Source organism: Phaethon aethereus (assembly GCF_964289735.1).
Source record: "Phaethon aethereus genome assembly, chromosome: 8".
Lineage (NCBI taxonomy): Eukaryota > Metazoa > Chordata > Aves > Phaethontiformes > Phaethontidae > Phaethon > Phaethon aethereus.
The window spans coordinates 33,178,519-33,192,353 of NC_138584.1; the positions used below are offsets into that span (position 1 = coordinate 33,178,519).

Sequence of the window (13,835 nt, forward strand, 5' to 3'; positions counted from 1 at the left end):
GTGATATTTTCTTAGCTATATTGCAGTGCCACAAATAGCTAAGTGAGATTAGACTGGAGGAGTTACGGAGGAACTTGACAAACCTATGGAAATTGCTCTGCCAGTTGTTTAAAATACAGGGTTTTTTCTTTCTTTAATGTGGTGCCTAGTCTTGATTATCTTATATCCAGAGAGACAAGATACAAATGGAAAATATCAAAAAAAAAAAAAAGGCAATACTAAGCTGAACAGTGGAAAAACTTCATGCAAAGCAAAATGCAATCACATCAGAATATTTGGTCTGGGAAGCAGATGAACAACTATAATAGAAGTTCATAAGTGATGACTGCAGTACATATGGTTGCTGGATGTATGGTGATGTGTTTGAGAGGAATGTGAATAAAAGCAGAACACTTCACATACTCCAGTGAAACTTTTCCTCTGGAGATCATTACACTGGGGAAATCGGGTTCCATGGGTCAAATATTCAGAAAAGGCATTCTTCTCAACCTTCAGCCCTGCATCATCATAATCGTTTTTCTTTTTAAAAAGAAAAAGCTGCCTGATATTGCAGTTTCTGCACAATGAAACTTTACTTTCTAGTCTGTCCTGAAAATCACCCCAGACAGCTACACTTTTATTGCTAAGCTCCCTCTTCTGCGCTTGTAATTCTCCATTTGTTCATTATCTGTACCTGAAAGTGCTCATTTTTGTTTTCCCCTGCTGTATTTAACCTAAGCATGGGTAATTAATTTCTTCTTCTTTAGCACAAAATCTTTTCTTAAGGGAAAACAGCTTCTGCAATCTTTCGAAAAGTAGTAATGCAAAAATTGTTTAGGCTTCGAGAACAAAGGCACTACAGTCTGCCAAATAACACGTGGAGATCAGAGTAAGTGGACTAACTTTGTGACTTCCATATTTTGACGCAAGAAAGGTAGTTGACGTTCAACATAAAGTTCTGTCAGTGCCGGCGCAGGCTGTGCTGGTAAGTGCTCTGGTTTGGATGGGGAGCTTGACAAGCAGAGGAGTGAAGAGTGTGCCCGTGTAATTCCTTCCACGTGTCCTCAGCTAGGACACCATGTCAGATACCCTTTCGTGGTACAAATGTGTTTACTGTGCGATACGTGCAGTTCATCGTCCTTAACTTTCTTGTATTTTGCTATTTTTAGAAAGCCCTACGGTAATGCTCTCTGCGGGCAGCTTCTCTTCTCCTTATGAGCATCTCAGCCAGCCCGAGACAAAGCGAATGGTGGAGCATTACACAGCGTACCTCAGCGACAACACGCGCCTGATTGCCAATCCTGGCCTTAAGGTACGTCCTCGCTGTTGACCGGTGGTGTCAGCGCTGGAGAGCCTGGTTTCCTCCCATCCCGCACCGTCGCCCGGGAGGGGAGTACCTGAAACGCTGATCTCTTGATGCTCGTCGGGTTATGGAGCGGTGGTTTGGAGTGTTCTCTCCCTTGCCTGGAGAGATGGCCGTGGGCTTCGAAGTGGAGAGAGGAGGGAGAGGGCTTCTTCCCCCAGACAGAGGAAAAAGTTAAAGCTGCAGTAAATTCTCAGCAGAAATATCTTAGTGTTCTTAGGCATATAAACGAGAAATTTCTATTTTGTGTGCAAGCGGAGAAGTATTTATATTTACGTGAAGTAAAAAAGCAAACTCTAAAAGCCGCAGAGATAACGACAACAATATTTCATTATAATAAGCTTTTCCTTTGCTTGGAATGTGCCAGATCTGTCTGGTGTGAGAAGACTTTAAACAAGTAATTGAGTTTAGATGATCTCCGATCGCTCTTTAGGAAACCCCGCAAGCAGCTTATTATCTTTTCAGGCAAGTCTTAGAGGAACCCTGCTAGGTCTGCCTTTGTTTTGCAGTTCTCTGTCAGAAATGAAGTAATGGCTACCAGTCACGTCACAGATGAATGGATGACACAAATGGAAATGAGTAGCCTGAACAGTTATATTGTGCGCCGTTACATAGCAACCCCCAATGGGGTGCTCCGAATTTACCCCGGTTCCCTCATGGACAAAGCATTTGATCCCACCAGGAGACAATGGTGAGTTTTAGGGTCCTGTTATCAAAGCTTTGGCTAATCTTGGAGGGCAATAAGGAAAATATCTGGTATCGATTTCATAGGCTGGTTTTTTTTATGGCCAGCTATAAACTATTTAACTAGAAACGTTTTCATCATGGGTAAAAGGCTCAGTGCTTAAATACAGCTGGTTAAAGCCTTTATTGGTTCTAATTTCAACCCTTTTTATTTTAAGTGATAGTTTCTGTTTCATATCCCTGCTATGGCAGATGGGAATATAAATATTCAGAAAATGAGCATCCCCTTTAGGGGATTAGCTAATTCGGGAATGTTTTCAGCTCCTTGTGCCATTTTTGGTTGTTAATATTTCAGTCTTTTTGTTTGTTTACAGCGGGTTTCATCGCTAATTTACAGTAGGAGTTTGCTGGCTCGACTGTGCACTATTAATTATGCACTGGCATCTGATTTGGGGAAATATTTGTGTCCGTTACGAGTGAGAGCCTGAGAGATGAGAGCGCTCTGGAGTGCGTTTTGCCGTGTCTGCGTTGTTGAAAGGAGCCAGCCAGGTGCCGCCGCACAGCGACGCTGCGGAAGGCAGGAGCCAGCGCTGGGTCCCAGCCCTCCAGCTGCACCGGGAAGGCTCTGAATTGCTCCCGGCGTTGGCCACGCTGTAGCTCTCCTGACCCATATTTTCCCAAAAAATATCATTACCATAGCTACTGATCAGCTTTTCTTCCTTTTTGTCGTTATTTATGCTTTTGCTGACAGACCAGATGATGGAATTTTGCTCTCTTTTTTTTTGTAGTGAGATAAACAAGGTGCATTCATGTTGTAAATGAACTGAATGCACTTTTATGATCCCTCGTCTCCATTTTAAAAGCTCTCAAATTATTTTAATTATTGCTTTTTGTGAGGAGTTTGGTGGGTTTTTTGCTTTTACACGTCACTGATTTTCTCAAACCGTGGTGCAGGGTGCCATAATGTCTTGGGTTTTTTATATAAAGCCAAATGGCGGTGTTTTGGAAAGAAGCTACAAGCAAAGCACTAGTAATAAAGTAGAATTCAGTCACTTTTCACAGTGCAGTCCAGACTCGTGGCTTAGTATACTGCAAAGCAAAGTAATAGCTTTTTCATACACAAAAGTGTTTCCAACAGTTGCAATGTTTTATAAACTTTCTGATGACAGTAAGAAGATATTTGACATGATTGTGGCTCATTTTATGTTGACAGTAAGTTTTAAAAGAGATGGTAATTTGTAATCGCTTTCTGCCATCTTTCCAGATTTTCACGTGTGAATTCTGCCTATAGGATGTCCTTTCTCCCGTGTTTGCAACGTAGTAATTTAGCCAGTGTTTGCTCTGAGTTTGAGACTCTGCTGGCACCAAGTCATACCTTGTTCTGGGGGAAAATGTCTACAGTGGCATTGAACTATTCTACGCGGAAGTAAATTGAGCTTTTTTAATGCACTTGTATGTACTGGAGAACAGTTTATTGAGCAAGTCTGTTTTAGATCTGAGTCCTAATCATGCTTAGGTGCTTGTTTAATATTAAGAAACTTTAATTTGGTAGCACATTGTTCACAGTGTGCAGAATTCAGTGTTTGTCTATGTTTCTGCAAAATCAAGGATACTGTTGTCTTAAAGTTTACAGTGACCGTTTTTCACTAATTACGAGTGTTTCTTTCGGCTGCCCTTAGGTACTTGCATGCAGTGGCTAATCCAGGACTAATTACCTTTACTGGTCCCTACTTAGATGTTGGAGGGGCAGGCTACGTCGTTACGATCAGTCACACGGTCCATTCTTCCAGGTAAATTGTGTTTTGAGGTTTGTGTCAAGCAAGAATACTCTCAATTATCAAGAAGTGCTTTGGGTAGGAGAGGAGTATGCTGAGCGACTCCTACGTGTCGAAGAACTGAAAACCAAACCTGTTTTTAAAATGCTTTTGATGAAATGTAATACAACTTTGTGTAGATTCAGTGGAAATAATACATTGAAAAACTGTGAAAAATCCGTGTTATATGAACAGGTTTATATTCTGTAGCTTTATTGATATATGAATGGTAACAGCATATAGAAAAAACTGATCGGTGAGAATGTGCTCCTGGATGAACGTGAGATGAGATGTCATGTACGCAAGACAAGAACCTAGGAGGAGGAGGGGGATCATGTTCATAGAATCATTAAGGTTGGCAAAGACCTTCAAGATCATCAGGTCCAACCACTAACCCAACACCACCATGCCCGCTAAACCATGTCCCGAAGCACCATGTCCACACGTTTTTTGAACACTTCCAGTGCATGGTGACTCCACCGCCTCCCTGGGCAGCCTGTTCCAATGCTTGACCACTCTCTCTGTAAAGAAATTTTTCCTAGTATCTAATCTAAACCTCCTTCATTAGGCAGTTTGGGATCTCTGCTCTCTCTGCTGGTAGTCAAATACTTTTTCATCACGACAGCTAATTTCTAAATTTCCTGAAGTTACTCACATTTACACTTCTGAAGCTGTATGTACCAGCATGATGTTTGGAAGGGAATAAGAGGCGAAAGCAGATCTAGCGAACTGCAAATGGAGGTCAGTCCACGAGACTTTTAATTAAAGCTCTGTCCATACTCCAGGAATTGGTGGAGCTCCTTGCCTGTTTAAGCTCCTTGCTCCGTGCTGTTTAAATTCAGCACTTCTGGACAGGGGCTTTCAGGAGTAAGAAGAACTTGAGGAGAAGCTTGTAAACCTTCAACTGCCCTTGCAGGATTGCAAAAAACAAACCAGGGTGGAAACAGTGGCTGGTGCCTTTGGGATCAAAACCCCACATATAGCTAAAGGGCCATCATAGCCATATGTTAATACAGTTAATATTACCACCAGAAGAAGCGGAGTCAGTCTCAATGAACATCTTGTCAGTACTGGGATGACCCTTTCCTCGAGGACCAGAATTTTTTTGTTTCAGCTCCCTCCTGGCCCGGCCCCCGGCTTAAGGCTGAGGTTTGGTTTGAGATGCAGGCTGTTTAAAGGAGGTCGGTTTATAGAATACGTACTAAACCTTTCTAGCGTAAGCTCTCCCACGTTTCAGAAACGGTAGTTTCTCGTTTTGTTTTTTACACGGAGTCTCTTCCAAGATGTTCACTGAGCATGTGGCTCCCCCACACGCTCCATCGAAGACCCCACCAGTACAAAGGTAACTTCCAACGTTGCGCTGGTAAATACAGGTCACAGAGCCAGCAGAGCTCAGGACACTGCTTTTCTACTCTTCTCAAAGACATCTCGGCTTTGTTTGGGATTTTCCACCACAGGACACCCGCCTGTCTTTTTTGGCAGGAGTATTATGAGGCCCAACGCCTGCGTGGTGATTCTCACAGAGGAATTTACTTAAGGGAAACAAGCACTTTTGTAAGAAGAGAAGTGCAATTAATCAAAATTCTGATTTTTATCTAGCAAGCGATGGTTCAGTTAGCTTTAAGAACTTAAAGCTCGCGTGGGTTATTAGAACGTGATTAAAGAACGGTTAAACAAAGTTTGGCAGATGTGAGTGTCATTCCTGGGTAAATATGACCTCTAAAGCTTATAGTCACATGCGGTTATAATCCCCAAAGAGGTCTTAGTTTAAAAAAAAAAAAACAGTGGAGGGGTGGGGGAGGAATCAGTAGAGTTAGTAGGCATACTTGCATTAGAAACTGCTGGGTGGGTTTAAGTAACATTAGTTTATCTGGGACTGACTCATACCTCTCACCCCCATTTTATGTATATCTCAGTTCTTTTTGGAAGGCTGGGAATAGAAGGTTCGTGCAAGAAGTTAATAACAGCTTGCATCAGCAAACCAGAAGGATTTAATGCTTGAAAACGAAGCTAAAATATTTACAGCGTTCCTAATGGCTTTCTGTTGGTTAGGACAGAGCAGTAACTTCACAGCTTGATGCTTTGTCACATCCAGTTACACGTATCCGTGCTGCTTCACTGTCATCCTTCTTCCCATGCCTTCTCCATGAAATGGGTAATGTTAGAAATAAATAAAGTGCAGGTTTTTAGAATCTACATTTATAAATCTGCAAATTAGATTTGACTGCATCTTCACTGTGCCTCTTTAAAAGCAAATGAACTTCAGTCCAGTAAACAGAGTCGGTTTTATATGGATACGGGGTTGCCAGCAGCCTCTACTTTGTATAACCCAGCTGTGTTACCCTCTTGTTCTAAACATTTTTATTCCTATTTAGAAGAGTAAATTTTAGAAAGTAGCAAGTCGAACATGTCTCCTTTGTCATGAGCGTAAAGCCCACAGCGGTGCAAAATAGCACGAGCTGATTCTTTTGTCCTTCAGGGGTGAGCGGTAGCGTGGTCGGCCGCGCCGTCCCAGCGCTGCAGGGAGCAATCTTGGAGACGTAGGAGTGACGGGGATTCCCTGGGTACTCGGTCCAGCCTCAGGCTACGGCACACCGCCGCATCATACAGTCATTTTCATTACCCGCCATAGTGAATAGGAGTTATTTTCCTCTGTTATTATATTAGAAGGCTTTTGTTCCAGAACCTCGCCGCTCTGACGCCCAGCCGCCCAGTGGGGATTTGCACCTTAGTTCAAGCGCGTTGATTCAGGAGGTCTTGAGTATCTGGATGTTTCTCCTGAGGGGAGGTGGGAATTTGCCAGGACGGGAAATTTGGGAAAACAACAACACGAATAGAACACCATTTCTGTTTGGGGCTTTCAGCATCCAAATGGTCTCGGCCAGATGTCAAGAGTGTGCTTCTGCCAGGAGAGCTCTTGCAATTGCTTCACTGATGGTGAGGAAAGGTAAAACGATACGACTGAGTGAAAGGAGTGCTTTTTTACCTTTCTCGAGCTGTAAGAAAATACTCTTCCATACATCAGCCTGAGACTGTTTTGTCAGTCTTTGATGTATTTGGTTGCTAAGGCAACTCTGTATATTCCCAAACTGGTGTGTAAAAATAGGAATGCAAGCACATTTTCAGTACGGGTGAAATACTGCAACTCACAGCAGCTCTTGCTGCGCATCCAACAGACTCCAGGTTCTGCCCTTGCCCCAAAGGTTTATTTTGTGGTTGCCCAATACTGGGGAAAGATACTGAATCAGGACATTCGTTAAGTGATGCGGTTTTAAATGTCACTTGGCACTCTGGGGGCAGTGTCAGGTTAACATGAATTACTCCTGTTTAATTCCAGCTGGCACGGATAACCAGCCTGTAAGTAGGATGCGATTTCACAGAATCGCAGAATCATTAAGGTTGGAAAAGACCTTTATGGTCATCAAATCCAACCATCAACCCTCAACCGTGTTCTGAAAGCATTTCACATGGTGCTCGTTAACCAGCACCTAAATACCACCTAGTTGCCTGGTGCAAGGTAACCTCATTCATGTCTGTACCTTGCCCACCTTTTTTTTCTGGCTGAAATTCATAATCACTCCTACACTTTGGAATTTTAGGGATTTAGCAAAACGTCTGTGGCAGCTTCATGTGCAGGTCCTAACGCTGGGGGCTGAGCGAAGAGGAGCGATGCGGAACGTAAACCTCTCCCCGAGGCGGTGGGGATTCGGGTGCCAGAAATGCAGGAGCTGCATCCTGCGTTCATTTGTGTGGGTGGGGAATTTTTAATCCTCATTTATGTTGCTAAATATTAAATGTCTATATGTGGTAGGGTTATGTTGTCTATAGGTATGTAAGAGTGGAGGGAGAACAGCCCGTGGGGAGAAGGGTCGGTTCTTGGGTGTGATCCAGCCCTGGGCTGTCTCCTGTCTCCTCCACGTGCTGGTTGTATGAGGTGCAATTTATGTGGAGAGACTTCAGGATTTGCAGCAAATAACTAACCCTGTCAAGACACTGTTCTCTCCCTTTACAGCTGCTGTACCTGTTCCTTCAAACACAAGTAGGGTGAGCTGATCTTCAGCGTGGAGGTGTGGATTTGAGCCGGTCATTTATATGCCAGGGAAGCCAGTCCCCTTGTCAAGCAGGGAACTGAGTAATTAAAATATTAATTATTAATACAGCCATGAAAGCCTTTTGCCTTTTTTTCCTCCCCTCTTTGCAGTGCACAGATGTCTTCAGGGCATTCGGTGGCAGTAATGGGCATCGACTTCACCCTGCGATACTTCTACAAAGTGCTCATGGATCTGCTGCCAGTCTGTAACCAAGATGGAGGAAACAAAATAAGGTAAAGCTGCTCCTCCCAGGCAAGAAATATCTAAAGCCTTTTTTTTTCCCCCCTTTTTTTTTTTTTTTGTTTTGTTTCTTTAACCAGATGACCTGGGGTACTTTCCAACTTAACTTATTCTAGGATTCTGTTACTTTCAATGTGTGTTCTCCAATTTCCACTAAAATCTGTGCTTGTTCTCCTCATAAAGATTATGTGGACTTTTTTGTTATTCGAGATCAAACTGTCGTCAGCTAAGTAAACAGTCTGCAGGAATATAAAAACAGAAGATAACTGATTTTTTTTTGTTATATTTAGACTTTGCTGGGCAAAAAAAATTCTTTGTTAAATGAACACGCTGCCCATTCTCTTCTGTTTGTTTTCATTTTACCTATTTAGTTACTGTGGGCATGTAATAATGATGTATTATCTCTAGTTATTTTAACTGACTATTAAAATACACTTCTGTCATATTTTTCTCAGAAATACATAGCACCGCACTAGTCAGAAGTCGTCTGATGTCATCTGGAGTATCTAATTTTATTTAGATCTATGTGTATCTTTATTTTTTCTTTTTCCTGTACCCTTTTTTGAAAAAATGACATGGAGGGGGCAAGGGTAGACGCTGGTTTGGATCGGGAGTAACTTGATAACATGGTTTGGGCACTGTTGTTGTTTCTTTGTTTGTTTTTAAACATTAAATTTGGGAAGGGAAGTGGTTTTCCGTCATCCTCCCAGTTCTTTTCTGGTTTGGTTTGGGGATCTTTTTTTTTAATACTTCTTTTTTAATACACCATAAAAAAATAAATCACAATTTAGGGTTTGGCAAGCCTTCCTCCTCAGTTAAAAACTATTAATAATCAACAGGGTCAGATGCTTTATTCTGTTTCTGCATTTCCTAAATGAGGAATTTCAAGCATATTGTTAAATGCTTTGTTAGACCATTCTAACGTAGAAACCGGATCTAATGCTTACAGCCGCTGCGTAAATGCACGCAGGTGCTAAGAGACGGCAATTCTAACTGTCTGCAGGCATTTGGGCGTTCTTAGTGTATCTCTACTAAGCTTTTTCTCTCTGCAGTCATTCTGGGGTAATCACAAGCCTATTTGTTCTCCTGTTTCCTATAGCATCTTTCAGAAAAAAATGGCAATGTCACAACACGAATTTTGAATGCAAAACCCAAGTTTGCAGCAGTCAAAAAATCCAACTAAAAGTTTTCACGACTCCTTTGTACACCTAAAGTGTACGGCCCCATCTGTTCTGCGTTCATCGCTTTAAATTGTACCTGCTCTCTCCCTCTGCGAGCTGCTGTAGGTAGAGCTTTATGCAGCAGACTGCCACGGGAATCGCAGACTTTAAAACCGCCCGAAAGTGTCCACCGGCCCCAGGCAGCTGCGCCGGGGGACGTGGCCGCTTCCCCGCTGAGCTCTTCGGGAGCGTTGAGCGGCCGCATTAACCTCCTCCCGTCTCCCTTCTGCGGCCACCGATGCTCTTGACTTTGGCGCAGGCTGTGCCGTCCTCGGTGCCGTCGGCTCCTCCGCCTTCCCCTGCGCGGCTGTCTGCGGCTATGGAAACGGGAGATGCCAAAACCATTACGGATTAAAACCTCACAGCACAGTCATTTCTAGAGAGGGGCACGGATCCGACATCATTTCCCTGAGATCACATGGGAAACTAACGGGAAGAGCTGAAAGGGAGAGGAAGGGTTGCGAAGGCTGAGAATGAAGCAGGAGTGATTTATCTGCCCATTAAAATTGAATTCTGAAGCGGAAGGTCATTAAAGGAGAGTGTGAAATCTCTGTTTAATTAGTAACATAGTAGATTAATAAACTGTTAAAGCTTTCCAAGTTCATTATGCTTCATTTATTTCTGGATCTTCCCCGATCAGACAAGACAACGCACTGATCAGTTTTCGTTTCTGTTTCTAATCAGTTCCATTTTCAAGTCCATGATGGTCCAGGCTTGCTGTAACAGATCTAAAAGCTTCAGGGAAACACCCGATATATTTTTTAAAGACATTTTGCAGTGAATTTGCTTAATGACCCTGCTATTTTAATAAATGGAAGCCTATAAAAATTCTTCCTGTAGCTGTAAATTTAGGATCATGTTTTATTTCACCATATTTCTCTAAAGCCCGAGGAGGTCTAATGGGAGGCTCTCCGCTTTGTTTGTTGTGGGCAGGTGCTTTATCATGGAGGACAGAGGGTACCTTGTGGCACACCCGACCCTCATCGATCCCAAAGGGCACGCACCGGTGGAGCAACAGCACATTACGCACAAGGTCTGGCTCCTTTTTTCTTGGTTTATTCTTAACCTTTTCTAATTTCTGAGGTGGTAAAGACTGTAGAGAAGCTGTTGTTTGTGTCTGATTTCAAAGGCATAAAACCCTGCGTTTTTCACTTAGGAGCCTCTGGTAGCAAATGACATTCTGAACCACCCCAACTTTGTCAAGAAAAACCTCTGCAACAGCTTCAGTGACAGAACAGTTCAGCGGTTTTATAAATTTAATACCAGCTTAGTGGTAAGTGTGTTTTTCTATTTTATTTTGCTTTTGAATGTACTTTGGTTGGGTTGGGTTTCTCTTGGTGGAAACGCAAACCCTTGCCAGGATCAGCAGGCGAGGCTGGAAGCCAGCCTTCCGTGAGGATTGCCCTCCGTTCACCCTCTCCGAACACAAAGTCAGCGATCTGGACTGCACAAACTGCTTGCACGAGGAGTCAGTTGACAGACGAGGGATTATGGATGTGATCGCTGGCCAGCTGTGGCTGATGTCTGCAAAGTCTCATCCGGCATCATGAAAATAAGAGCAGTTCTCGGTCGTTAGGTGAGGACTTTCCGGCAGTAGCTGAGATTTTTTTTTTTCCTCTGGATCCTCTGACTTCCAACTCTGACTGGTGTCATGTCCTCCTGTGACACAGGTAGTAAAGGTCTTTAATAACTTATCTTTCAGTTAGGTGTCCAAATAAATGCATTTACTGATGCAATGTACACGAGCGTCCACATAGTATCATTTGCCAGACAGGATTCTTCGGAGACCCGAGTGCTCTGCGGTCCCCGCGGGTCGTGTGTGAGGTTCCTCTTCTGCTCAGCCGCGCTGAGAGGTCTAAGCCAGGGGCTGTCGTCTCCTGCTGCGCCGTGAATGCCGACTGCAGCACCACAAATCCACCCGTGCAAGATCACTGCAGAATTATTCAAAAGATGTTAAGCTCTGTGGGAGAAGCTGCTCTTTAAAGAATACTTTTCAATTATTCCCGGGAGGAGAAGGTGGGAAATGAGTGTCAAAAATACTTGAAGGTTATGTCAGAATACGTTGATTTATGTCAGGTAGGCTTAAACATTTTCCCCACACTTGAAATGCAAAATGGAAAGTGTATTACTATGCAGGAAATTGTACAGGACAAAGCAAAAACTTAAGATTGTGGCATGCAAATAGGAATCGGGAATGAGTCTGCCTACCAAATAGATCACAGCTGTACAGTGCTGTGGTGGATTATTTTTTACAGTACACGTGCCAGGAAGTTTTCAACAAGTCGTGATGGTGCCTCCCCGTCAGAGCGGAGCCTCTTTGCGGAGGTCACCGATGGCTGGCGCAGTGGGGATGGGGCGGTGAGCGATGCAAAGCAGCGAAACGTAACCTGCCGTCGGTGGGGTATCGGACTCGGCGCTGCTGCCACATCTCATCATGTTGACAAGCAAAGCTGCTTTTTTTTTTTCCTATCTTCAGCAAAGTCTTTCCACCCAGCAGTAGCTTGGAAGCAAAACTCAACAGGCTGATGAACAATTTTAGAAGCCTCTTATTTGTGAAGGCGGCACTCCCATGCATTTGTGCTCCCTCAGCTCTGTAGGTTTCCTTGGAAGGGCGAAAGTCTTCAGCTCCCTAAAACAACAGATTGACACTCTTTGGTTTTTTCCTAGGGCGATCTGACAAACCTTGTGCACGGCAGTCACTGCTCCAGGTACAGGCTGACGAGAATCCCGGGCACCAACGCCTTCGTGGGAATCGTCAATGAGACCTGCGATTCGCTTGCTTTCTGCGCCTGCAGCATGGTGGACAGACTCTGCCTCAACTGCCACAGGTGAGCAGGAGGCTGGAACTGAAGGGGCTGGTCCAGGCATTTACTTCTTCCCTCTTTCTTGATTCAAAGTTTACAAAAGCACATTTATTTTATAAGCTAAATGAAAAGCTGCAATGCAAAACTAACGCGAAAACAAAATAGGTGCTTGCTGTTTCCAAGAGGCATGGTGACTCAGCATACCTCTAAATCCTTTGCCATGTTGCCAGTGTATTAAAACACAGGGTGTTTTTTTCTTGACATGTTTGGGTCAAGATGGATAATGTTAAAAGACCACGACAGATTGAGTTTCTCGGGGGCAGTTGTCTGGGGATCGAGGCCTTTGTTCTGGCATATTAGCACCCATGATTTTATTTGCATTGCTGTAGTTTTTCCTTGAGGGGATCCTGGCGCTTGCAAGAGATTTTGCCTACACCAGCAACATGAGTGTTTGTTGCACTGGCAAGAAGGATCCTTGCATCTAGATCTGAGGCTCACCCAGGGGTTGTCTGCTTTTTAAATTTCAGGGTGTGGGTGAGAGATCAGAGAGGGTCTCTTACTACATTGTCCTCGGTCCCAGCGCAGAACAGAGCAATCCCCACGCTCCTGGGGGAAGGAGAAAGGTCACTGAAAAGCCTTCTGCATGGTGAACTGCTGTTACGGAGCTGCGCTGTGGGGTTAAAATCATGGTGCAATGTCTGATGCCTTTTCTGTGTGTTTTCTGCCCCTGAAGGATGGAACAGAACGAATGTGAGTGCCCTTGCGAGTGCCCTCTGGAGGTGAATGAATGTACCGGTAACCTCACTAACGCCGAAAGCAGGTGAGGAGGAACCTCCTGTGATGGAACAGCATAATTACCAAAATTACTTCTTTGTTCATGCTAACTTGCAGCTGATACAGGATAGACGAGACGGTATTTGTAGTATGATTAAGCAGATGATATGTAATAGGTAAAAATGATGTTTTTCATTGATTGTGCTTCTGCTACTTCTTATAATACAAGGCTTTACTTTCTGCCCCAATACAGGAATCCGAGTTGTGAAGTTCATCAGGAGCCCATGACTTTCACAGCAATCGATCCGAGCCTGCAGGATGCTCTCCCGCAGTGCATTAACACTCAGTGCAATCAGAGAACAGAGAGCGGGTAAAGTGGCGTTCTCCATCCCTCAAGATATACTGTGTTCTTGAAGAAATTCAGTGAGAACAGCTCTTCCTTACATGGTGGAAGAGAAAAAAGGGCGAGGGGCTGGGGAGAGTATGATGGCAGATTGAGATATTGCAGCACACACCAATGATGACGTTACGCTGCAGTGCAGAAACAGACAACCTCAGTATTCCCGTTTGAGTCGCCTAACAGCATTAATAGCAAACAAAGGGCTTTCCCGTCACACTTTGTGACTCTGGAGAAGCGAGGGTTGTGCAAGTAGAAGATTTGCTGTTGAAAGGACAACGAATCTTCTTTTTAGCAAAATGGATAGTGCTGCTATGTTTGCTGCCTGCTGGAGAAACGTGTGGACTGAAGGGTTCACAGAAGGTAGACAGTGCTTTGGCGGTGGTGACTTCGGAGCACATGGATGGTAGCTGCCTGCCAGCTTCTAATTTCCTGCTTCTCTGTTCTACTCCTGGCATTACGTAGAGAA

The 13,835-nt window shown here is 43.9% G+C and overlaps 1 protein-coding gene across 1 annotated transcript in view; it reads left to right on the forward strand.

Annotated features, from left to right (window-relative positions):
* Positions 1 to 13,835, forward strand: part of CACHD1 (cache domain containing 1) — a gene marked incomplete at both ends in the record, with an annotated part of 113,233 nt that overhangs the window by 93,486 nt on the left and 5,912 nt on the right. The window contains 9 exons of the mRNA XM_082002636.1: positions 1,149 to 1,291; positions 1,852 to 2,033; positions 3,706 to 3,816; positions 8,042 to 8,164; positions 10,325 to 10,424; positions 10,548 to 10,664; positions 12,059 to 12,219; positions 12,929 to 13,015; positions 13,223 to 13,339. Of these exons, the coding sequence (XP_081858762.1) occupies positions 1,149 to 1,291; positions 1,852 to 2,033; positions 3,706 to 3,816; positions 8,042 to 8,164; positions 10,325 to 10,424; positions 10,548 to 10,664; positions 12,059 to 12,219; positions 12,929 to 13,015; positions 13,223 to 13,339 (1,141 nt within the window). The remainder of the gene's footprint in view (positions 1 to 1,148; positions 1,292 to 1,851; positions 2,034 to 3,705; positions 3,817 to 8,041; positions 8,165 to 10,324; positions 10,425 to 10,547; positions 10,665 to 12,058; positions 12,220 to 12,928; positions 13,016 to 13,222; positions 13,340 to 13,835) is intronic.